Source organism: Cololabis saira, chromosome 14, assembly GCF_033807715.1.
Source record: "Cololabis saira isolate AMF1-May2022 chromosome 14, fColSai1.1, whole genome shotgun sequence".
Taxonomy (NCBI): domain Eukaryota; kingdom Metazoa; phylum Chordata; class Actinopteri; order Beloniformes; family Belonidae; genus Cololabis; species Cololabis saira.
The window spans coordinates 30,749,878-30,774,969 of record NC_084600.1 but is presented as its reverse complement, the minus strand read 5'-3'; the positions used below and the strand labels follow the sequence as shown (position 1 = coordinate 30,774,969).

The following is a 25,092-nucleotide window of genomic DNA, read 5'->3' as shown; positions in this document are numbered from 1 at the left end:
GTTGAAATACAATTTCAAGAAAAAAGTCGAAATTTGGTAAATAAAGTCGGAATTTCAAAAATAATGAATTTTAGACATTTTGAATTTTTTCCTCGACATTTCGACTTTTTTCTCGAAGTGCATAATGAAAAAAAAATCTTCCTCCTCAAAAATATTATTTTTATTTTTCTCCTGATACTCTCTAATACTCTTCCGTAGAGTAACAGACCGGTAGGACTTTCAAAACAACAGCCACAAGCTTCATCCTCAGAGTTGACCCCTCCAGCCCGGCCCACGGCCAGTCACGGGGGTTTCTTCCTACTGCAGGGTAGGAGACAGCTGGGTGCTACAGGTCTCCAGGACCCCTGGTGCAGATCTCATCAGGACCTGCAGCCTTCTGCTGGTGTAGTCTCTCCACCCGTCTCCTAACCTGTCGTCACCGACATGCTGAAAAATAAAAATAAACTAACATGGGCAATACTAAGTACCCTCTAATTGCTTCCAGAGGACTTAAGAGAGTAAGTTGCGGCCGGTGTTCTGCCATTTTTTGCTGCTTTGCCAAAAACTGCTCCCTAATAGTTTTCTACCTTTGTAGAGCTACAATTTTACTGTGTTTTACTCCCTAACCCACTTCCTTTCCCCCCCAAGTGGTCCTTGTCTCTTGCCAGGCCGTCATTGTAAATAAGAATGTGTTCTTAATGACCTGCCTGGTTAAATAAAGGTGAATGACTGAATGAATATCAAATAAAGTGATAGAATTGTTTTTTTTTCTCTTTATCGTATAATGTTCACAAAGTGTAATGCAGTTCATGTCATGGGTAGTGTATTTTGAAGGATCAAATACTCAACATCCCATATTATCAATTTTACACTGTGCAAGAAATGATGGGTGTGGCAATCAAACTTTGAAAATCGACTGTGCGCATGCCCAGAACCACAAAGTAGCATTTCTCGGCAGGGAGCAAGGATTGGCAGAACACCGGCTGCTGCTGGTCATCAGCAGGTCTGCAGACGTCTATAAAAGCAGAATGTGAAGACATCAGCCGGTGCTTCGTAATCCCTCGTGACCCTCAACCCTGCAAGTTTTGACAGTGCCCTGCTCCAACACACCTGCCTCAAGTTTGTGGGTCATTAACAGACTTGTGCAGACCTCGATGACAAGCTGATGTGGCGATCCAGTCGCCTGAGTCGGGTCTATTGAAGCAGGAAAACATCTACCAACGACCAAAGTTCCTCTGCATCGATGTGAAAGTCCATAAGAACCAAACAGGAAACGACTACGTCAAGTCAGCGCTGCTAAAAGTGAACATAAGACCGACTGGATCATGGGGGTGATTTTCTTCATTTCTTATTTTTATTTAATGTTCGTGTTGGTCTGACACTATATGATAATTTTCATCACACACAAAAACGCAGGGTTAAAAGAGTGGGTACTGATCTCTGCATTATATTCCTTGTTTTTATTTGTTTGCCATTAGTCACACTGGCTGTAACCAAATAATGTGTTCTTGATACTTAATCCTAAAAACACATTTATTTATCGCCATCTGCTGGACAAATAAATACAAAGCAATCTGTTCAGAGGCTAAAACAATTCTAATCATCAGATTTTAACTTATTATAACTGTAGTCAAGCGTTAGACATTATTTTAGATCAAATTAATCTTGGTTTGATAGTTAAGGAAGGCTCTGCTGCTGATTGCTGGATTAACAGTCCAACAAAGGGATGCATCATAAAAGTTCCTGGTTGGAGTTTTCTATGTTCCATCAGATTACGTTGGGGTTCCTCGGAAGCTCGATGCAGTCCTCAGCAGCTGAGTTCCCAGCTCCTCCTGGTTCCCTCCACGCAGGAACTCTGCAGACAGCTCCCTGAACGTGCTGCAGACTCTGCGTTCATGAATGTCCTCCCTGTGGATGGCGTGTTTCCATCTATGCCTCGCTTCGCCGTCCAACACGACCAGGGATCTACGAGGAAGCCGTACGGCCACACGGACCTCCCTCGACTGCCCGGCCTCTGGGAGCCCCTCCTCCAGAGACATGGTGAGCGTGGTGTCTGATAACAGGTTGACGGTGACGAGCCGTTCGCCCCACAGCCAGGAGTCATCGAGGTGCGGATCGATGGCTGAGCCTCGCAGAGGATGGTAGTCCAGGTTGCACTGCTCCACGGGCTGGAAGCCCGACAGACTCGGCTCCTGCTGCATTCGGAGAACGAGCTTTTGGCTCAAAGGAGGGAGACCGCTGAAGTCGCCCACACGCACCTTCTTCTTCTTGAAATTCACTTTGGGCCCAAAGTCCTACAACCACACAAAAGGAGAGTTTTTTCTTTGTTTAATTAAGAGTCAACAGTCACAAACTTGGTCAAAAACATTAATGTTGACGTGTTCAACAGAACCTGCTTCCTTCGACCCGACTGAGACTGGTTCCACGCGTCCCGGTCCATCGAGATGATCAGCTCCTCTTCCTCCTCCTCGGAGATGAAGCTCTCCCGCAGGAAGACACCAGGGAACGGGAAGGATGCAGTCTCTGCATTTCTGCCGACAGCGAGTCCCGTCTCAGGATCGTAGACGAAATGATGCACGGCCTTGAAAACAAAAACAGAACGATGCACCATATCACAACTGGGTTTTAATTTGGAATCAACTCTTTACACAATGCCAAGAGGAAAAGCAGCAATCATGCGGTGCGTCCGAAATGCCATACTGAACAGTATATACTCAAAAAGTATACTTAAGTTCGGCACACTTTTTAGTAAATATCAGTAGTATGCATTAATTCGGACGTACTACTCAGAGCCACACGGCACTTCCTGCCGTTGGGAGGGGGAGTTGTTACCATGGTAACAACTCCTGTCCCAGCAGCAGTAGCAGCAGCGCTCCACTCTTTCAGGTTTATCCTGGCCGAAACACAATGACATTATATAATATTATACACGAATATTATAATATTCATATTATATAGTGATATTATTATACTCAATATTATATTTAGGACATATACGTATCTGCGCAGCACCAAACACTCTAGTGTCCTTCAATCCACACTAATACATTTCTCCGGAATGAGTATGGATAGCACATACTATCGAGTACGTACACACATGTTTCGGACGCACTAAAAAAATCTCACATACTGTTTTTGCAAACCCATTAGGGTGGAAGTATGGAATTACGGACACAGCTTTGGTCTTCAGTCTGGAGTAGGTTGGATCAGCACACCTGATTCTAATTAACCGTCCTCATTAGCTTGTCATCAAGGTCTGGACAGTTCTGTTGTTGACACATTTTCTGGTATCACGGTGTGCTGAAGCAGGGTAACATCTAAAACATGCAGGGGAGTAGATCTCAAGGACTAGGGTTGAAGACCACTGGTGTAAGGGAAAGAATGAATGGTGCCATGTTTCGTGAGATTTTAAGTGAAAACCTCCTTCCATCAGCAAGGGCAATGAAGATGAAACGTGGCTGGGTCTTTCAGCATGACAATGATCCCAAACTGGAGTGGCCTAGCCAGTCTCCAGATCTGAACCCCATAGAAAATCTTTGGAGGGAGTTGAAAGTCTGTGTTGCCCAGCGACAGCCCCAAAACATCACTGCTCTAGAGCAGATCTGCATGGAGGAACGGGCCAAAATACCAGCAACCGTGTGTGAAAACCTTGTGAAGACTTACAGAAAACATTTGACCTCTGTCATTACCAACAAAGGGTATATAACAAAGTATTGAGATTAACTTTTGTTATTGACCAAATACTTATTTTCCACTATAATTTGCAGATAAATTCTTTAAAAATCAGACGATGTGATTTCCTGGATTCATTTCCCCCATTCTGTCTCTCATTGTTGAGGTGTACCTGTGATGAAAATGACAGGCTTCTTATCTTTTTAATCAGAATCAGAAAAAGGTTTATTGCCAAATTTGTTAAACACACACAAGGAATTTGTTGTGGTGATTGGTGCAATACAATAAGATAATCCTTTATTATTCCCTCAATGGGGAAACTCATGTGTTAGCAGCAGTATACTTCACACACACACACACACACACACACACACACACACACACACACACACACACACACACACACACACACACACACACACACACACACACACACACACACACACACACACACACACACACACGGGGAAGGGGGTAAAAAGGTAAAAAAGTAAAAGATATATATAATTACAAAATATGGACAGTATATACATTGCAGTGGAGATAAAAAGATAAAAAATATAAGATGAAAAAATAGTGCAAAGGAAAGAATAACGCAAGAGCAAATATATATAATATATATATATATATATATATATATATATATATATATATATATATATATATATATATATATAACAGCTTGTGCTTTTTATTATTTTACTTCTTTTCTTATCATCTTATTCTTAATTTTTTCAATCTTATTTGTTATTTACTGTCTAATTATGTCTTGCTGCTTTTAATGTGAATGTAAAGCACTTTGAATTACCTTGTGTTCAATTGTGCTATATAAATAAATTTGCCTTGCCTTGACTATAATGAGAAGAGAGAAAAGTGGGAGAACTTGCACAACTGGTGTCTGAATAAATACGTTTTTGCCCCCGTGTGTATATATCTATATAAACACACATAATCAAATACTTTGTGAAGTTAGAAGACACGACACTAACCTCTGTACACAACTAGTAATTCCTTGGTTAAATATACATTTTTCCTTTGCACTTTATACGCCATGTCTAGATGAGCAAAAAAAGTATCATTCTGGTAGAACTGTCGTAATGAAGATAGTTAATTTTACTTGGAATATGTTCATAAAAATCTATAATTAAGAGAGTACATGTGTAGTTTGTCTTGGTATTTGTCCTACGAAGGCTTCCGTACGAAGCCTTCACTAGTGCAAAAGTTGTCGATTCTACTGATTCCAAGTACATTATTTAGTTAATTATGAGTACCTTTGATTCGTTTGTCTCAAAAGTTGCTTTTCCTTTCAACCTTTCACACAGCAGACAAGTCCGGATGCCTTTACAAGCACAAGAAGAAACGCCGCCGTCGCACCGGGAGCCATCATCAGCCTGCTGCCGCATCTTCTTCCTGGGTTGTTGTGAAACTCCCCATCCAATCAGAAACGTCGCTGTCGCCCCCTGGTGGAGAGGACTGGCGAGGTCAGGGGGCGAAGTGGCAAATTACTGTCCACATTTTACAGGAAAACAAGTTAACTAATACCATTACCAACTAATACTATTTATCTTAATTTAAAAGCAAGCAGAGCTGTATATTAAAACATTATGTAGTAGACATTTAAAAAGTTGTTTAAATAGACATTCGGCTCTACTTTTGTATGAATAGTTTTTTTTGGTGAAGCATTCATTTGCAGTGTGACTATATATATTGATCTACATCGATGCATTAAACTTAACGATGAACAATCCATCGACATTGATAGAAAAATAAAAAAGTATTACATGTAATGAATTTAAGGTTCAAATTAAAGGTGTGTTTGAAACATAAACCTTTGTAGTTAACTTGGATAGCACGATTGTGCGTTAGGATTGTGTATTTAGCTGTTTTTAGTTAATTCATTTAATTCCTTTTACTGCTTTTGTAATTTCTTAAGTTTTGGGAAAAGACTTCAATTCTGATTTTATACACTCAAATGTTATAATAAAATCCTTTTAGGATCAGAATCAGAATCAGAATCAGCTTTATTGGCCAAGTTAGAACATGTCAGACAGGGAATTTGACTCCGGTTAACACCGTTGGTGACCATTCTTCACAGCGCCATCTTGGAGATCAAAACACAGGTGGAATATATCTGAGGCATGATTTAAGTCCTTCTCAGTAAAGCCCTTCCCTGATAACAAATGTGTGGCCCAGAATTGGCCCATATCTGCCCTGTGGGCCAAGTCTGTCTCTGGCAGCCCAGACTCCAGGTGATTGTGGCTGCCTAAACTCAGCCACCAGACATGACCTAATTCTTCATTTTCTTTGGACAAAAAACATTTGATAAATCCAATGTCAGACTTTCTTTATGACAATTGGGCCACACAAAAATCACCAACCCTCCCCAAAAAAATCAATTATAGCTAAAAGAAACAAATACATAAACAAATAAAAGACAGTGAAATATCAATAATGTGATTGTATATTTACTAAGAAAGACCAATTTAGATATTTGATATTATTAGTATGTATGTATGTATGTATGTATGTATGTATGTATGTATGTATGTATGTATGTATGTATGTATGTATGTATGTATGTATGTATGTATGTATGTATCTTAACTTGTATCTAAACTTCTGAAGGTGTTTTTGTTATTATCTTTATCAGTGCTCGAGTTGTAAAAAAAGATCAGGGGGGATGGTGGATTTTATCATATGGGGACAGATAATTTGTGCTGATTACAAATAATATAATATATTACAAATAATAGCAGTGACCAAAACACCTGCAGAAATACTGCAGGAATGACATAGCAGCAGTTAAATGCAGCCTTCTGTAAGCTTTAAATATCCACTGGGCTTACATCTAATACATCAAAACACAAAAATAAAAACAGTTTTCTGAACTTATCAATATAACTCTGTCCTTCACAGGATAAGTAAAATGGATCACTGCAAAAAAAATCTCATTACACTTAAAACAAGACTCATCACTGGAAAAAAAACAACAATTTTCACCTCTTTCAAGTAGATTTTCACTTGAAATAAGTAGAAAAATCTGCCAGTGGAACAAGATTTTTTTGCTTGTAATAAGAAGATAAATCTTGTCCCACTGGCAGATTTTCCTACTTATTTCAAGTGAAAATTTACCTGAAACAGGTGAAAATTGTCACATTTTTCCGGTGTTATTTTTCTGGTGATGACTCTAAATGTTGAAATAGCAGTAAAACCACATTCATTGATGAAATGACATAATGGATGGAAAGGGGGGATGATTTTGACTGTTTTTATTTCAGGGAGGGGATGCCATTCCCCCTCATCCCCCCTCATCCCCCCTCAACTCGAATACTGATTTTTATTTATATTTATATTATTATTATTTTGGTTATTATTCCATTGGCACACATACCTGAGAAACAAAACTCGGGGCTGCAATCCCAGGTACTACGTCATCACGTAACCACGCCCACCGGACGCACGCAGAGTTTCCCCGGGAATCTCAGTGTTGTGTTGGTCAAACTCGTGGGGTGAGTAAATTTATCAGTAAATGTATCAGTAAATATCGACACATTACCAAAACAAATGTCTGTTTGTGGGCAGTTAACGACCAGAATGTAAATTAAAACTCAAGCAAAAGTGATTTATTTACATATGTGAAACTAACTTTGCAAAAAGCTGCTTCCAGCTAACGACGGTTTCACTCTTTATAACTAACCAAGTTTATTTCTTATAAAATATAATTCTAACAAAAAACACACTGAAACGTTTGCTCTTTCATGTACATTTATGCTTCACCACTTTCTCTTTTGATTGTCTTTAGCTCTTTTTTTTTTCAAAATTCTTTCTGCAGATAAACGATGGAGAAAATAACAGAGAAACTCTTACTGGACAAAAGTTCCCCAAAAACCAGCAAGTTGGAGCAAATAAAGACACTCAAGTAAGCTGTTTTACTGTTTTACTGTTAGGTAAATCTGTCCGGCAAAGATACTTGATTGAATGTAGAAATAATGATAGTCTGAAAGTGAAACACGTGTTTATTCGGTGGCTCTTTAAAATGAGAATAAAACATTTACTTTCAGTGGAAGATGCTAAATATTTGGAAATTGTAGTTTTCAAGTTCTAAATTCAGTTTGATATGAATTTTATGCAAAAAATAAAGCTAAACACGGAAGAAGGAGAGAAAGAAGAAAAGGTTGTGGGCAGTACTAAGTATCCTGTTCCTGCTTCTGCAGGATTTAAGAGGGTCGGTTTCAGCTCAACATCAGCACATGTGCAGACAGAGGTGGGTAGAGTAGTCAAAGATTGTAGGCTACTCAAGTAAAAGTACTGTTACTTCAGAATAATATGACTCAAGCAGAAGTAAAAAGTAGTCATCCAAATTACTTGAGTAAAAGTAAAAAAGTACTTGGTGAAAAAACTACTCAAGTACTGAGTAACTGTTGAGTAACGTCTGATTTATTTTTTAACACAACCATTCAAACAGACAAAAGTACAAAATAATCATCTTGAGACAAATTAAATCAATAAAATTAATTAAAATTAATAAAAAATAGCTTAAATTAAAATAAGCTTAAAGTAAATTCAAGTATTTTAATAAATAATAAAATAAATAAAATAACAGAATAAAAAAATAAATTTAGCACAAGTAGCACAAAATTTCAAGCCTTTGTACTTTTTCTTTTTTAACCAGATAGAACTAGAACAAGCCCATTAACTCATATAAACTCTGTGTGTGTTTGAGTCTGTGTAAATGTGACAAAACATTGCAAAAACAAACATTTTCCCCAAAGAATCACCCAGTGATGTCATGAGATTGACGCGTACGTGGATAAAAGGGATAAAAGAAAAGTAACGAGCTCAACGTAGCCTAATGTAGCGGAGTAAGAGTAACAGTTTCTCCTTCACAAATCTACTCAAGTAAAAGTAAAAAGTATAGTGATTCAAAACTACTCTTAAAAGTACAAAATTTCCCAAAACTTAACTCAAGTAAATGTAACGGAGTAAATGTAAATCGTTACTACCCACCTCTGATTAACAACATGCCGAGAGGGGAAGACAGAAGCAATGGTCGGAGAGAAGTACCGGTAATTGTTGCTGCTTATCCATCTGGAAAATGTTTAAATTCTACAGAGGAAAAGATTATTTACAAGTGGGGAGCATTTCAGACTTGTCAGTCTTCCCAGGAGCTGATGTCTCAGAAAATGTACCTCCAAAACAGACTGTATAATCCTCATTTAGTCCATGAACAGACAGTTAGAAGAAGACTGAACCAGGATGGTTTGTTTGGAAGGGTCTTCAGGAACATGGAAGCCCGACTGACGTCCACAAACCTGCATCTGAACAAACCAGCAGACTTCTGGACACATGACACCAACGTGGATGAGTTTGGTCTCCAAGTCCAGAACCATGTTCGGACAAAACCAGCAGAGACACCTCAGACCCACTCGTAGATGCCCCCGTCATGGTGGAGGGATAGTTTGAGTCAAAAACCGGACCTGAACCTGATTGGTGGGACTTTCAGAGAGAACGAGTAGAAGCAAACGTCTAAAAACCTCAATGAACTGAAGCAACTTTGGAAGGAAGAACAGACCAGACGTCCTGCTGCTATTGAAATATGGGGGTACTTAGTATTACCCACTAGGAATGGGCGATATTTTACCGTTCACGATAAACCGTCAAAAAAATTCCTCACGATAAGAATTTGTCATCTCGCGGTAAAAATGATGGAAGGAAGGAAGGAAGGAAGGAAGGAAGGAAGGAAGGAAGGAAGGAAGGAAGGAAGGAAGGAAGGAAGGAAGGAAGGAAGGAAGGAAGGAAGGAAGGAAGGACGAATGGGGAGGAAGGAAACAAGGAAAGGAGGAAGGAAACAAGGAAAGGAGGAAGGAAGGGAGAAAAGAGGAAGGGAAGAAGGAAGGAGAGAGCAGAAGGAAGGAAGGAAGGAAGGAAGGAAGGAAGGAAGGAAGGAAGGAAGGAGAGAGCAGGAGGAAGGAAGGGGAAAAAAAGGAAGGAAGGAAGGAAAGGGGAGAAGTAAGGGAGGAAACAAAGAAAGGAGGAAGGAAGGGAGAAAAGAGGAAGGGAAGAACGAAGGAGAGAGCAGGAGGTAAGAAGGAAGGAAGGGAAGAAAGGTAGGAAGGAAATGAGCCAGAAAGAAAGATAAATTCCTGTTGATACGTCTTTGTGTAACAAACATGGCGGATCTGAGAGCGAGATAGATTTATAGTTGAAAAGGTGGAGTTGAATTGGTATTTTTTTATCGTCATTTTTATCGTTATCGGGATAAATGCCGGAAATTATCGTGATACATTTTTTAGTCCATACCGCCCATCCCTATTACCCACATTTTTTTTCTTTTTAGCTTTATCGTTGTTTAATATATAATTTAACAAAGACTGAAAAACGAAATATTATAATCATTTGAGGTTGTTTTTTAATATTAAAAGGCTTTGCGGTCGGACGATTCTTATAATGATGCTTGATCCTTTTTATTTATTTATTTAATTTTTTTTTCCTGACATGGCAACGTCGATCTTTATCTTTCCAGCCTCTCCAAGATGAAGCTGCAGCTTCAGGACCTGCCGGTCCCGCTCCTGTCCCGTCTCCGGTCCCTGGAGGAGTGGGATCTGTCTGGGAATGCTCTGAAGGAATTCCCTGCGAACCTGGATCTGCCTGCGCTTCGGCACCTGGACCTCAGCGACAACCTGATGGAGGACGTCACCAGCCTGGAGTCCCTGAAGAGTCTGGAAGAGCTCAAGATGGACAACAACCTTTACATCACCGTGAGGACCTGCTTCTCTTTCTGCTGCACCGTCCATCTTAACTGAGACTGTAACAGTTTGATCACCGAACGCTGACTTGTGGCTGGACCCGACCTCCAACACTGTTGTTGTTTCAGGTGAGCGACAACCACAAGCTAATGGTGCTGCTGCCCAACCTGCGGATGTACAACGGTAAAGACGTCAGCACGGCCGCCAACCACCTGCGCTTCGTCTACAGCGACAACCTGAGGACCAGGGTAGGACATGTGCTGCTGTTTCGATGGGTCTGCTTGATTACGGCAGCAGACCTCACCCCTCCCGCCTTGTCGTTGTTTATTTCAGGTAAAGGTGCTTTGGGAGCGGAGCTTCAGTCTTCCAGATCCCATCACGGCCCAGAAGATGTCCGACCTGGAGCGAAACTTTGCGGCCGCAGCTGGACAGCAGGTTAAGTATGGGCCCAGCTCCGTCAGCGACTTCACCAAGTGGAGGGTAAGTTTGCAGGTGTTTTACCTCCTTTTTCTGTTTTTTTTTAATTAGTTTAACTTCATTAACGACTTCTTCGAAACTCAGGTGGAGATTCTGGCCAGAGAGTATCTGCGATCGCTGACGGAGCCGACAGAACCAACGGAACCAACGGAGCCGGACAACAAAGACTCTGCCGACGCAAATAATGTACGAGGTTTCAGTGTAAAAAGTTACCTGCTGTTCATCTGAGCTCCAGACAGATGATTTTTAATCTGATTTAATCCTGGAGTTAAGAGAGGTGGATCAAACTGCTGCACATGAACGTGTGCTGTTGTCTGTAAGTGGTTTTGTGGTCATTAAACGTCTCTTCTGTGCGCATTTGTGTCCCTCAGATCGTCTCAACGCCATCCAAGAGGAAGAGAAGTGAACCGGTGGACGTGCGTTTGACTCCTCACAAGAAGCCTCGTACTGATCTCCCCGCCTCTCCATCTGAAGGAAGCCCTCGCAAACTCAACCTCCGTGTGAAGCTTCCGACTGTGACCAGCACCAGGATGAGCCCGTACAAGACCAGTAAAGACCCCTCTAGTACAGGAGAGACGAAGAGAGAGACGCCCAGGAGGACATCGCAAGCCCAAAGGGCCAAAAACGATGAGGCAGAACAGAAGGAATCCGTCAAGGCCTCGAAGCCCAAGAGAGACCTTCACACGCTGCCTATAATAAAGACTTGGAGAAAGACACAGGTGACGTAGTTCAACGTTTCTTGGGGGATAAACATGTTTCCTGGTGTATTTAAGAATAATTTAGTCCATAAAACAAGTGATTTCATGTCGGTGTAGCGACTGCAGAGCGTACTTTGGTTTCCAGTAGGAATGGGCGATATTTTACCGTTCACAATATACCGTCCAAAAAATTCCCCACGGTAAGAATGTGTCACCTCACGGTAAAAACGATAAATTCCCCTTGATGACGTTTTTGTGTAAAGCTGATTTATGGTTCTGCATTAAATGGAAGGAAGGAAGGAAGGGAAAAAAGAAGGAAGGAAGGAAGGAAGGAAGGAAGGAAGGAAGGAAGGAAGGAAGGAAGGAAGGAAGGAAGGAAGGAAGGAAGGGAAAAAAGAAGGAAGGAAGGAAGGAAGGAAGGAAGGAAGGAAGGAAGGGAAAAAAGAAGGAAGGAAGGAAGGAAGGAAGGAAGGAAGGAAGGAAGGAAGGAAGGAAGGAAGGAAGGAAGGAAGGAAGGAAGGAAGGAATTAATTAATTAATTAATTAATTAATTAATTAGCCAAAGACTGAATGCCAGAAATTATCGTGATACATTTTTTATTCCATACCGCCCATCCCTAGTTTCCAGGCAGTTAAACTTCAAGGCAAGTTTATTTGTATAGCAAAATTCAACACAAGGTAATTCAAAGTGCTTACGTAAAATGCTGACGTAAAATAATAAAAAGCACAAGTTGTTAAAAAGTAAGGGCAGTAGAGTACAGCAGGTAAGTACTTCAGATCAGGAATCTCCATCTCTGTTGGTAATGAAGCTTTCTCGTTCCTCCGTCTCCTCCGGCCTGTTTCCTGTAGCAGCCGGTGTCTCTGAAGCCGCTCCACGTGCTGCAGTGTCACAGTAAACGGGACAGCTCGGACGACTTCTCCACCCAGCTGTGGGCCTGCGCCTTCCAGCCCCCGGAGGACTGCTCAGGTACCGTTGGACACCTCCGCTACGTTTATCAGAGCGTCTGCAGCGCAGTCTTCTAAGCCTTCGTGTCACCGGCAGGCGGTGGCGGAGGAAGCCGCATGGTGGCTACGTGTGGAGGAGACTCCGTCTGCGTGATCGACTGTGAAACCGGGATGGTGATGAAGAAGTACAACGTTCCTGAAGAGGTGTGTTCTGGTCGTTCTGCCTCCATACACAAGACTTCTTCATTTCTTTGGCTCATAATTAATTTGATTTATGGAAGATTTATTTATAATGAAAGCTGCTCGAGACAGAGGGGACATTGCTTTTCTCCGTCACGACAAATTGATCATACATCCTCGCAGCAGCACCCCAAGACAGCAGGGAGATGTCTAACTTAAACAGATATGCACTGGACTCAACATGAACTTCTCATGGTTGGATCTTTCAGCCCATTCACCGCAAATGATTATTATTTTAAGGATTGTATGGATTTACATGACCCAGATGTTAATTTCTTTAGCAGATTTAATAGTGAGTCTAATTCATGTAACTACTATAATGAAGATGAATTTCACTCGTTGACTGACAACTTAGCCAGTAAATTCAATGCTTTTTCTACAATTCAATTAAATATACACAGCCTTCCTAAAAATAATGATCAATTTATACATCTCTTGTCAACTCTTAAACATGAATTTTCAATCATTGCTTTAACGGAAACATGGCTCTCTGATGAAAGTGTTGAGCTGTACAACATACCCCAGTACACGTTAGTATTTTCAAATAGAAAGGAAAGAGTTGGAGGAGGAGTTGCTGTTTTTGTTCATAATCAATATCAATTTAAATTAAGGAAAGATTTGGAATTATACTCAAAGGAAACTGAGTTTGAATCTGTCTTTTTGGAATTAATAGCCTGCCTGTTTATGGTAACAGAAATGTCATAATTGGTTGTATTTATCGTCCACCTCATGCAGAAGTTAATTCTTTCAATGACACACTCACAGCTTTACTGGATGTTATCAATAAGGAAGGTAAACTTTGTTATTTGCTTGGAGATTTCAACATCAATCATCAAAACAAAATTAGATAATGTGGGTAACACAAAGTACCGGCACGAGTCAGAAGCTTAAAGATCCCCCTTCAGCAGCAGGAACTTCATCTGTGTCTCATGGTTCTGGAGGAGTTCTGGTCCGTTCTTCTCTCCAGCGTTGCTTCAGTTCATTGAGGTTTGTTGGACAGCTCTCTGAAGGTCCCAGCACCTCGGCCAGGTTCTGATCTGGACTTTGACCCGGTCGTTTCAGAACCGTGACTTTCATATTTCATCGCCCCAGAGTAGATTTGCTGCTGTGTTTGGGATAATTTCTTGTCACGTGACCCAGTTTCAGTCTGTAAAGGAGGTCTTGGTCCACTTGCTCACTGCAAGGTGTCCAGATACCCAGACCATCGTCCCTCCACCACTATGACAGCAGCTCTGAGGTGTTTGGTTTCCACTTTTGTCTCAGCGGTCCAGACACCGTTGTCCCAGACAGGTGTTGTGTTCAGATGCAGTCCACTCCTGGGAAGATTGAGAACTTTCTCGGCTGTGTTCCAGTTGTAAATGATCTTACACATTGCAGAATATTCTTTGTAAATGGTTTTATAACCCGATCTAGTTAGATGTGAATCTTTTTTCGTCTTTCTCAGAAACCTTTGCCTGTCTTTCTCCCTGCCATTGTATTAACTCGCACCTGAATTCTTCAGACCAGCAAAACTAAGACACCAGATGACGATCCGTCCATCAATGATTGATAATTAGCTGGCTGAAACTAGGGCTGGGCGATATGGACCAAAAGTCATATCTCAATATTTTCTAGCTGAATGGCGATACTCGATATATATATAGATATTTTTTCTGTGTCTTAATTGGGGTTTCCCCCAAAGCATTATAACATAGCATCTCTGTTAGCTTCATTTTCGTTCTGAGGCAAACCCTTAAAAAAACAGTCAGTTTTAATACAAAGCCTCGTGCCAAATGTCACACAGGTTCATTTATTAACAGAGGTCTGCACAATATCAAAATGTATAAAACAAATGAAATAAAAATAAACTGCCTGCATATATAGAATAAAAATGCTTGTTGAATAAAATAAAACAAATATCCCTTTCCTGCATAACAATTAAATTCAAATACACTGTGCAATGAATACAATGTAGACAGTAACAGGCAGACTTTTCCACTGAGGTTGACAGTTGTGCAAAGAACAAAACATTTGTGCAAATCTCAAATAAAACATGTAAACAGATATTGCATCTCTTTGAGCAAATCTCAAATAATTACAAGTCAACTACTGTACATTTTACAGATTTTGTGCCAGGAAAACTAACCTGTCACTGTCAGGTTTCAGCACACAAAGGTACTTTTTTGCCAGCGCGAGGGGTCAGCGTTGATGTACAGTCAATTTGTCACAAAATAAGCTATATCGATATAAACGATATTGTCTCGTACCATATCGCCTTTGAAAATATATCGATATATATTAAAATCTCGATATATCGCCCAGCCCTGACCTGATGACGATCCGTCCATCAATGGTTGATAATTAGCTGGCTGAAACTTACTATTTCAAATATTCCGGAAGCAGTAAGGGGGTTCTTGGTATTGCCCACATTTCTTCTTTCGTTTCAGTTTTGTTAAAGTAATTATTGAATGGTGAAAAGTTGTCTTCTGTTTAACGTTAAGACCAGCTCTGATCAGATGACTTTTATCTTTTTACACACATTAAAAGAACAAAGCAAAGACGTAACAAGTGTGCAGTAACTTTTGCACGCAACTGTAGACGACGGGACGCGACGCCACAGACGCTCACGTGTGGTTTTCTTCTCTGCAGGAGTTCTTCTCCCTGGCCTGGTCCACCGTGCTGATGTCCAGAGGAGCCAAGGCCTCGGCTCAGCTCTGCAGCATCCTCGCCGCCGGCGGGAAGAGAGGACTCGTCAAGCTGATCCACCCCAGGAACAACGTGGCCTACGGCGAGTTCAGGGCCAGCCGAAAGCCCCTGTCTGTCCTGCGCTTCAACCAGCGGCGAGGAAACTTCCTCTTCAGTGAGTTTGTGACCTCCGCCAGCGGGTTTTTATGTCTTTTCTGCACGATTTTATATGGATATCAAACATATGCAGTGGTGCAAAAGTTAGTAAAACATTGTCTGTTCTTGCAAATACAAGCTTAAATGAAGAGTAACCTTTCATCCACTGTGCTATTATTAAACAAAGTTTTAGCCTGAAAGACAAAACGGTGTCCAGACCTCTGTAAAATCTTTACTGGTCTGGAGCATTCAGGTTTGTGTATCACAATGCCAAGAGGGAAGGACATAAGCAAAGATCTTAGCGAAGGTGGATCTGCAAGCTTGTGATTCATGTTTGTTATAAAAACAGCACAGTGGAAAATAGTTGTATTTCCCTAATTTTAAGACCTTCTATGAAGAGACTCGTCCGTGCCTTCCAACCACCTGATCGGCTCCTGCTCAGATCCGGCGTGGACCGATCACGTTCCAGCTGATTTTAACGCCAGTGTTGCCGTCTTTTGCAGCGGGATCGTATGACCACAAGATAGTGATGTGGGACATCGGTGGAGTGGACATCCAGTACAACTACAAAGTCGTGTGAGTTGAAGTTGACTTCCACTCTTCCCTTGAGGCTTCGTTGACTTGAGCCTCAGCTGGTACCGACCGCGGCTCGTCGTCTGATTTTTAAAAACGCCGTCGGAGGACAGTGATAACTCGACATTTGTCCCTCCAGTCAGCTGCTGGTGTTGGAGATGAGCAACACGCCTCTGCACATCTGCATGCCGCCGACTTCTCCTGACACACACCTGCTGGCGGCCTGTGAAGACGGCCTGAACTGCTTCAACACGCAACTGAGCGCCAGCAACACCAGCAGGAGGTAAGCGATGTGGATCTCCGTAAGAGGAGGAAAACCCGCAGTGGAGGGAGAAGACACTTCTCATGTTTATCCTAAAGGCAAACCTTTTCGTGCACTGTGTAAAGCTGGAAGTCTGAATCCCGTCGTTCCTCTTCAGCAGGCAGAAAGACCTGGAGGTGACGTTCCCCATTTACAAGAAGCAGGACGAGGAGCACGACTACCGCACCGTTGACGGCTTGAATTTTCTCAACGATGACATCGTGGGTAAGCGAGGCTCCTCCGCTGTTCGACAGTCCGAGTTTAGTCATTTACAGTGTTCTCACCGAGCTGGAAATTTGAGTCAGGCAATAAAATTAACATTTTTAAAACATGTTTATTTATGTTCAAATTTAAAAATGATATACAAGATCTTCCTTCTTCTTTTCATAATTTCTTTTGTGTTAATTCCGATATTCATTCTTATGCCACAAGGCACAAAGATGATTTTAATTTACCGTTTTGTAGAACATGTAAACATCAATCTTTCATCACTTACAGAGGCCCCCACTTGTGGAATTCACTCAATAAATCTCTTAAATCATCACCATCCTTGCCAATATTCACAAAACATTTAAAGAACTTTCTTATTGTTTCATCTTTGTAATGTTCATTATTTGATCTGAGTTACATTTTCTTGTGTTTTTTTTGTTTTTTTGTTTTTTTTTACTCTCCCTTGTGTAGCTTTGTTTTGTTTTTTATTCATATATGGAAAGGATTCTATATAAGCCACCAGGCTTCTTCCTTTCCTTGCATGTTATTTCATTGTTTTTCATTTTTTTGTTCATATTTGTCTTATATTGCTAAATAAATAAACTAAAACTAAAAAAAAAACTAAACTAAACTCAAACCTGGACCTTCAGTCACGCCGGAGGTTCTTTCAGCTCAGTCTGGACCTGAAGCAGTTTCAGTCAGAGGCCACATGATGGAGCCGTTTCACTCCATGTCGGCCCCTTTTCCTCAAGCAACCCTCAACTCCTCCCAAACCACGTGTCCAACCGCGCAGTCATGTGGTAAAGCCGATGAAAAGGTGTGTGTGTGTGTGTCACCATTCGGACAAGTGACCTTCAGGGCGGCTCGGTGCCAACTCTCAGCAGTTAAACTCATTCGAGTGTTTCATCTAAATCAAGAAATCTTGGTGTTGTGATGTCGTCAGAGCACCGGGGCAAGCAGCTGACGAGGAACTGTTTCTGTTCAGGAGTATTTTCCAAACTGAGTCGCTCTCATAGGAGGGCTCACGTTACGCCGTGACGTGGCTCTCGGCCCCTTTTCGTTTTAACTTTAAAACATTTACAATATTATGCCCCTACAGGTCGTTGAGATTGTCGGACCACAACTTGGTCACACTCCCTCGTACCCGTTTTAAGACGTGAGGAAATCGCTCCTGCCGGGCCGAGGCTCTGGGATGATCTCCCCCCGTCTCTACGTTCGCTTGAACGCCTTTAAGAGCAAACTTAGAACACAGCTGTTCCTCCAAGCTTTTAAACGTCAGCAGTGAGGCGGTAGCTTTATGACCCTCATGGGGGTTTTAGGTAAATCTTTACTCTGGGAGGTTTTTATATCTTTTCCATTTTATTGTATTAATAATAATAATAATAAACTTTATTTATATAGCACCTTTCAGACGAAAGTCGCAGCTCAAGGTGCTTTACAGTCACAGTACAAATAAACAACAACAGCAAATAAAACAAAAAACACAAATATTTAAGTGCAGTGATATAAAACATAACCCTCACAAATTCATGTCTTTTGAAAATATCTACCGACTCGGCTTCCCTGATGTTTTTGGGCAGTGTGTTCCATAATTTTGGGGCGTAGTTGACAAACGCTGCATCACCGATCTTCTTTTGTCTGTTTCTGGGAGCTTCTAATACTAATAAGTATTGTGTTTTATTCTTTTGTGAAGCACCATGTAACGTTCCCGTCTATGAAAGGTGCTCTAGAGTCTAGACATAAACTTTACTTACTTGGCTATTAGCTTAGCTCATGTGAAAAACAGAGAAAACACCGACTTTCAGGCTTTACAACTTGGGAGAAAGTTGCAGAGTCAGGCGGGTTGAAGATCTCACGTCCGTCACGCTCTCCGGCGCAGGGAAGTCTGAAATCACGGGCTTTCACAGAACCTCTTACCAGTGAGCTTTTTCTCCTTTTTGTCAGTTCCGACAACGTTCACCTGCACTTTTCACTTCAAGACCTTCTCAACCCTCATCTCCCCCTCTCTCCCACCGCCAGGCTCTTTCCGGGTTTTTAGTTCTTAGGATCCCGTGAGAGAGTTATTTAATCGTGGATCCGGCCCAGAATGCTACTCACTCCCAGAAAGAGATTCTGCAGGGTAACTTGTCCCTGGGAGTTCTCATGGGGGGTTTGTTTTGACGGTCACCCGAGATAATGGGTCCAATGCGTTGCCCTTCATTAAGGCTGTGACCCGAACAAACAGCCCGGGGGAGACCGAGACCTATTTCAAAAAGAACAAGGCTCCTAATATCTTCAAACTGTACACGGAACCTGGTGCCTCGTAAAAAAGAGACTTCTATGGGATCTGTCGTAATCTCTGATGGTGTAAACCAGGGGTGTCAAATGTGCGGCCCGCGGGCCTCATGCGGCCCGAGAGAGATTTTCATACGGCCCGCGAGAAGTTTCCAACGCAAAAAAATGAAATGTTAATTTACTAAAAAGGAAGGCATAAATAATTGCCATGAATCGCAGCATATCCGATAATATATTTCTTCTACAAATCCATCGTTATTCCACAAAGAGAGCAGTTTGACATTTTTTTAGTTTTCTAGAATGCATTTGCCGATTTTATTTCTTTGTAGACGGTCGTTTATTTTTATTAACTGACTAGTATTATATATTTTCGCAGGAAAAATATCGGCTAAAAAAGATGATAGAAGATATTTATTCAGAGAATTTCAGTTTTGAATACGAGGATAGTGACAAAGTAAAACAGAAAGAGACGTGCTGACTTTTTCGGCACACTGGCGTAAATATCCGCGCCAATTTTTAAAAATAACTACACTTAATTGTACTGGAAAAATCTTTAAATCACAAAGAAACACTCTCGGATGTAATAAGAAAGATGTTGCTTTTTATTAAATTTCCTATAAAAACAAACTTGTTTCTGTTTATCTTTGTAAAATGATATTAAAAGTATCTTACATAATTTGAAAAAAAGGAGAAATTTCAAGAAAAGATCCTGAAGAAATATATTTTACATAGAGTGTAAACAAAGTGCATATTTCCTATAGATAACATGTAGATAACAATAGTAAAAAAAAAGAATTAGAAAAAAAAATCTTCGCACCGTTTTTGTTATTTTGAGCGTGCGGCCCGCGAGAATAAAATTAGTCAAATCCGGCCCGCCAAGCAAAAGGAGTTTGACACCCCTGGTGTAAACGGACGGAGAGCGCGGGATGCGTTCCGAGGCGTTAAACATTTAATCGGTAAAACCCTGTTTTTGTCAAACGCCCCTCTCACTTCAGAGATCCTTACCAGGTCTTTAAAGTTCCCCTTTATTGTACCTTCGCTGTCGGCAGGTGCGGAGGATTTTTAAACGCTAGAAAAGCCGTGAGCTGCACCGGCGTCACGTTGATGCTCGAGTGACAGCCGTGGTTATAGCTTTTTCACCAGGTCCACTATCTCCACATCGTCGTTTTAGAGGTGCGGTTACATCTCTCCACCACCGAGGCCTTGACCTCACTGATGGTAGCAAATCACACACACTGGGCAGCGTTTTTTAATCAAAGTCTTTAAAGGCGTTGGTTGGAAACTCTTCAGGGATGTGGCTCTTTTTAAAAACCGGAAGGTGAAAGGTCTTAACCAGCTCGGTTGAGGTTTTACTCATCAGTAGTCCAGCGGAGACCTTCTTGAAAATACATGATGACCATTAGGAGTTGACAATAACCGTCATCATGTTTGGTGTTGGTTCCATAACTTCTCTAGGATCATACGTCTAAATCATGTGGTTGTCGTTTTCAGTTGAACCCAGTGTTGTCCCAGATCTTAAAGTTTAAATGCAAATGTCTACTCCAGGTTTCTTTCATGTTTTCTTCTTTTACTCTGTTGTTTTCTGGCGTTAGCCTCCAAGAACGTCCTGCACGGTTTCATTTACTTGTGGAGTTGGAGCAGGACCAGGACGCAGCGGCCCGACAAGAAGAGCAGGACGGTGTCGGCTGTGGTTCTGGCCGAGCTGCAGTGGACCAACACCGAGACTCCTTACCTGGCTCTCGGCACCTGTCCCGGTACGTCCCACCAGAGGTGGTAAAAGTACAAAAATATTGTACTTAAGTAAAAGTACAAATTTTCTGCTTGAAAATTACTTAAGTAAAAGTAAAAAGTACCTCAACTTAAATATAATAAAGTACCAAAAGTACATGGTGTAAAATGTACTTAAGTACAAAAGTAAAAAGTACAAAGTACAAAATTCAAAGTACAAAATTATTTTCAAAAGGATTGCAAAGAAATGAAGAATCCAAGAATTTGCTTACAACTCTAAATAATGGTGATATTATTCTGACCCCTTTAGCGTTTGTTTCCATTACCCCATTTTAATTTCTCCCTTTGCTCATCACTGCTGCTGTTCCCCATTGGCCCCGCTGACAGGTCCACCCCCAGCCTGTAGTATGCAGTGACAACATTAAGCAACCCCAGCTGATAAAGGATGAGACTTTTGAACTTTTAAATGCCAAAACCACCTTAGAAGGGGTGGAATCAAAGAATGGTGCGCATGGACACGCGTCGGCTGCCGCTCAAGGCTGATTTATGGTTCCGCGTTACACCAACGCAGAGCCGTACCCTACGGCGAGGCTCTGCGTCGATTTAACGCGGAACCATAATTCAGGCTTCAGTCCTCATCGCTACTCGACGCGACGGCGGTTCCTCCGGCCTTCCGGCCCGCCTCTGCGGCGCAACTCTCCCGGGAGCTGCGGCTCCTTCTCGGTATATTCACGCGCCCCCCTTCCTTCCCGTCTGCTTTATGGTTCCGCGTTAAATCGACGCACACCTTACGCCGCAGCCCCCGCTGTGCTGTTCTTTAATTTGTAGCGAGTAACGACGTGTCCAATTTTAAATATAGCGGATTAAAAGTACGATTTTTTTACTTGAAAATGTAACGAAGTAAAAGTAAAAGTACAGAAAAATAAAAGTATCAATAAAAGTACAAATTCTCAAAAATCTTACTTAAGTACAATAACGAAGTACTTGTAATTCGTTACTTTACACCACTGCGTCCCACCTGTTCCAGTCAGTAACGCCGCGCTACGCTGGTTAACATCACTTTTAGATGATACGCATCTGATATGACGACGCACGTCCATTTATTTATTTAAGTGTCTCAATTCGACAACGAGGTCCAGTCATTTGAACGAGTCATAAAATCGCTTGAATAAAGATGTTTTTACAAAATGCAACAAATAAAAAGCCTTGAGTTTATTTGTCAGTGATGATGTCGGCGTGAGTCATTCAGTAGCCAATGAGCTGCTAGATCTTGCCCAAGTCCCGCCTCCCCGCTGTAGATTGACGCAGCGCTGATTTAATAATGGCAGCGGTTTTAGAAGTGGTCTCAGGTCTGTCCCAGATTCTGATTTCTTGGTTCTCGGATAGTTTTGTAACCAAAACCTTTGTGTTTGAGACCAGATGTGTGTTGGTTGCTTGATTTATAAAAAAAAAAAATAAGATCTAACATCATCCTTTCATCCTTGTTTAGGACGGGCCTACGTCGTCTGTGGAGACGACAAAGGCAGGATATGGACGTACCACGTCAGCAACCTGCAGAAATCCAGTTTGAACGATGGGAAACCAGTCCCGCCCACTGAGGTATCCGTCTCTGAACTATCCACCCAGGTCTCTGCCAGGATTCTCCGGGTTCGCTCAGCGATCCTGCAGCTCGCAGTAACGCTGCGCCGACCGCTGCAGTGTGCTTGTTATCAGCTAACATCGTTGATCTGGTGAAACGTCTTCCCTGATCCATCGTCGTCTTCTCTGGCAGGTTCTGGACTGGCCGGCCCCCGTGAGGAAGGGCCTGAGCCGGCTGGAGGGCCCCTCCATCAACAGCGTAGCCATGGACCCCGAGCTCCAGTACCTGGTGGCTCTCAGTGACAAGAACATGGTGATAATATGGAGGAGAGGCGACGAGTCCTGAGCAGCGCCGGCTCTGCGGCTTCGTGGGGACCGGTCGTAAAGGTCTCTACGGCGTTGCGTGTTTGCTGCTCGTCCTGGTTGCGAGAAGAGAACAAATGTTTTCTTATGGATGATTAAGAGTTGAAAATGAGAAGAAGCTTGTCCCCGGTTTTCTGGCTGAAGCCGGCGTATACACAGGGCGTTTCCATGGAAACACCAACTTCAGACGACTGATTCCATGTGGAAAGGGGTTCCTTCCTCTTTTTATCAACATTCTCTCTGGAAAACGGGACTTTTATGGTGTTTCAGTGAACTAGATCCTTCAGGAAGTCCTGCAGAGTAAATGAATACAGTGATACACAATAATGACACGTCGATTTTTTTTTAAATATGCTTCAGCTTTTAAGCTGTCTAGAAAGTTTCCTAGCTGTGAAGAATCTTTACCACTGTAAAAAAATGTTTTTACAGTTTTATCAGCTTTCCCAGAGAGACTTGCTCCTCTAAAATGATTGCTTACGTCATGCCTCCTTGGCATTAGTTTTTTATTTTTTATTTGTTCTTCTGAGAACAGACATCGGGGCATATTTTCTAGGACGTCCCCTCAGATACTCTCCACTGGTAAATCTTTGTGAAGTCTAAACAGCTTCATGTGCAGCAACAGTTGCTTCTCTACGGCTGTTGCTGATGTCGTTCCCTCTTGGGAGTGTGTTAACCCACACATGAACTCTACAAACCAGCAAATTTGAACTTGTTGACAGAAGCCGATGAGTGATTGATCAAGTTCCTGTGGAACTAGAGAGTATTAATTAGATTAGTACACAGCATTTTTATGTAAAACCAGACTGCAAGTTATAATTATTCAGACATTTTCACATTGGATCTTTTTATTTGAGTTTTTGTCAGAATTTTGATGGTTACTCCTGTCAGTTTTTGGTTAACCCGTGAACGTTTCTGACGAAATTAAACGCCACCTAAAACATTTCCATCCAACATCAATAAATTATTATCTGGTGAAGGAACGTGTTTGAAGAGCGTTTTTTTCTAGCAGAAAACTTGTTGTAAATCTGTGTTCTGTTTCTCAATCACTGTGTGAAAGAACTTTGTTTTCTGCAGTACAGTACAGACTTGGACTTTAACTTTTATTTTAACACATTAAAGGATGTAAACGCTGCTGAATCTGCTTTGACGTGAGGAAGCGGTAAGTAAGTAAATAAAACGCAGCCTATTCCTCCTGGGGAGCGAAGCAGAGGGGTGATATCTTGGGGAGCACTGGATGGAGGAGCTATCCCTGGTTTGTTTTAGATGGGGGGGGATATGATGTCATCCGGAAGTCCCTTACCCTACCTTTTAAATACATAACATTGTGGAACTAGTTTTCCATCTACTTTATTGAGGATGGCATTAGCTGGTTCCAGTCGTTTCCTGGGCAACATGACTGCCCGGTAGGAAGAAAAACGGCCTTCAAACCAATCTTCATAAACCAATGGGTCACGTGACCAAATGTCCGCACTATTACTGCATAGTGCTTTAATATTTCCATAGATGTTTAAAAACGTCACCTTTGCAAAATGTTGACATAATCTTTATTGTGTGTTCCCATTAGGGGTGTAACGATACACTAATCTCACGATACGGTACGATACACGATATTGAGGTCACGATAACGATACGATATTATAGCAGTATTTTTTTTAACAACCTTGCATGAGGAACATATGACTGGAAAAAAATGTCTTTTATTTGAATGACACAAAATACAAAACAATACTGTGTGTTTGCCCTATTGTTACAGTTTGTAATGCTTTATAACTGTTTAAGTTTTAAAGAGAAAGCCAGGCCAACCATTTTCCACAAACTGAACTAAAAGTAAATGTCAGGTTTGCAGCATCTTCAGTTTCATACAAGTACAAATATTTTGCCACAAACTGAATAGTTTCTCTCATGTATGATTTGACTTTTTTCTTTCAAATTTAACAACTAAAATTAAATAAATAAATAAAAGTAAATAAATACATACAATTTTACATCATAAAAAAGATTGATTCATGCTCACCTTATAAGTGTAAGAGGAGATTTATTTTTGTTAAGAAGTTTTGGTAATTCAGGGTTCATTATTTTATAATATATTCTTTATATTCTGATGTAAATCAGGGACTATAATTACACTAGTCAGTTTATCTGTAGTTGTTAATATGTTTTAGATTGGGCGGAGTGATACAGCACTAGGTGCTGTGTTGATGTTCTAAAATCCTACACTGTTGAGGGACATTAAAGTACACTGGAACTCAGCAGAAGTTTCTCCGTGTTTATCCTACTCACGACCCGAAAAAGGTTTAATTTAATAAGGTAAGGCTTAACTCTACACCAGCCTTACATAAGTAAAAGTTCAGAGCTCAAAACGGGACCACAAAATGGGACTAGTTTCTTCTGAGCGGAGGAAGATTTTGGTCCGCGGGTCGAGGCGCGGCCGCGGTCGGATGCGCGTTTCTAGTCAACACAATAGATTAATATTAATAACCCAATATCT

At 41.4% G+C, this 25,092-nt stretch overlaps 2 protein-coding genes across 3 annotated transcripts; one reads left to right on the top strand and one right to left on the bottom strand.

Annotated features, from left to right (window-relative positions):
* Positions 1–142: 142 nt before the first annotated feature.
* On the bottom strand, positions 143–5,056 carry alkbh4 (alkB homolog 4, lysine demthylase). The gene is made up of 3 exons (XM_061740376.1): positions 4,923–5,056; positions 2,372–2,560; positions 143–2,273 (listed from the first exon to the last, which is right to left on the bottom strand). Exons 1-3 carry the CDS (start codon positions 5,052–5,054, stop codon positions 1,752–1,754), a joined length of 843 nt encoding a protein of 280 aa, XP_061596360.1. The 5' UTR covers positions 5,055–5,056; the 3' UTR covers positions 143–1,751.
* A 2,067-nt stretch (positions 5,057–7,123) lies between these two features.
* On the top strand, positions 7,124–23,608 carry lrwd1 (leucine-rich repeats and WD repeat domain containing 1). Of its 2 annotated transcripts, none has more exons than XM_061739119.1 (16): positions 7,124–7,160; positions 7,484–7,570; positions 10,175–10,409; positions 10,526–10,645; positions 10,731–10,877; positions 10,959–11,060; positions 11,246–11,593; positions 12,425–12,539; positions 12,615–12,721; positions 15,386–15,596; positions 16,081–16,153; positions 16,290–16,433; positions 16,570–16,676; positions 20,528–20,689; positions 22,153–22,262; positions 22,435–23,608. In XM_061739119.1, exons 2-16 carry the CDS (start codon positions 7,491–7,493, stop codon positions 22,585–22,587), a joined length of 2,214 nt encoding a protein of 737 aa, XP_061595103.1. In that variant the 5' UTR covers positions 7,124–7,160; positions 7,484–7,490; the 3' UTR covers positions 22,588–23,608. The 2 variants fall into 2 exon arrangements, with proteins under 2 accessions (XP_061595103.1, XP_061595102.1); XM_061739118.1 differs by having other exon boundaries at positions 12,422–12,539.
* Positions 23,609–25,092: the final 1,484 nt, after the last annotated feature.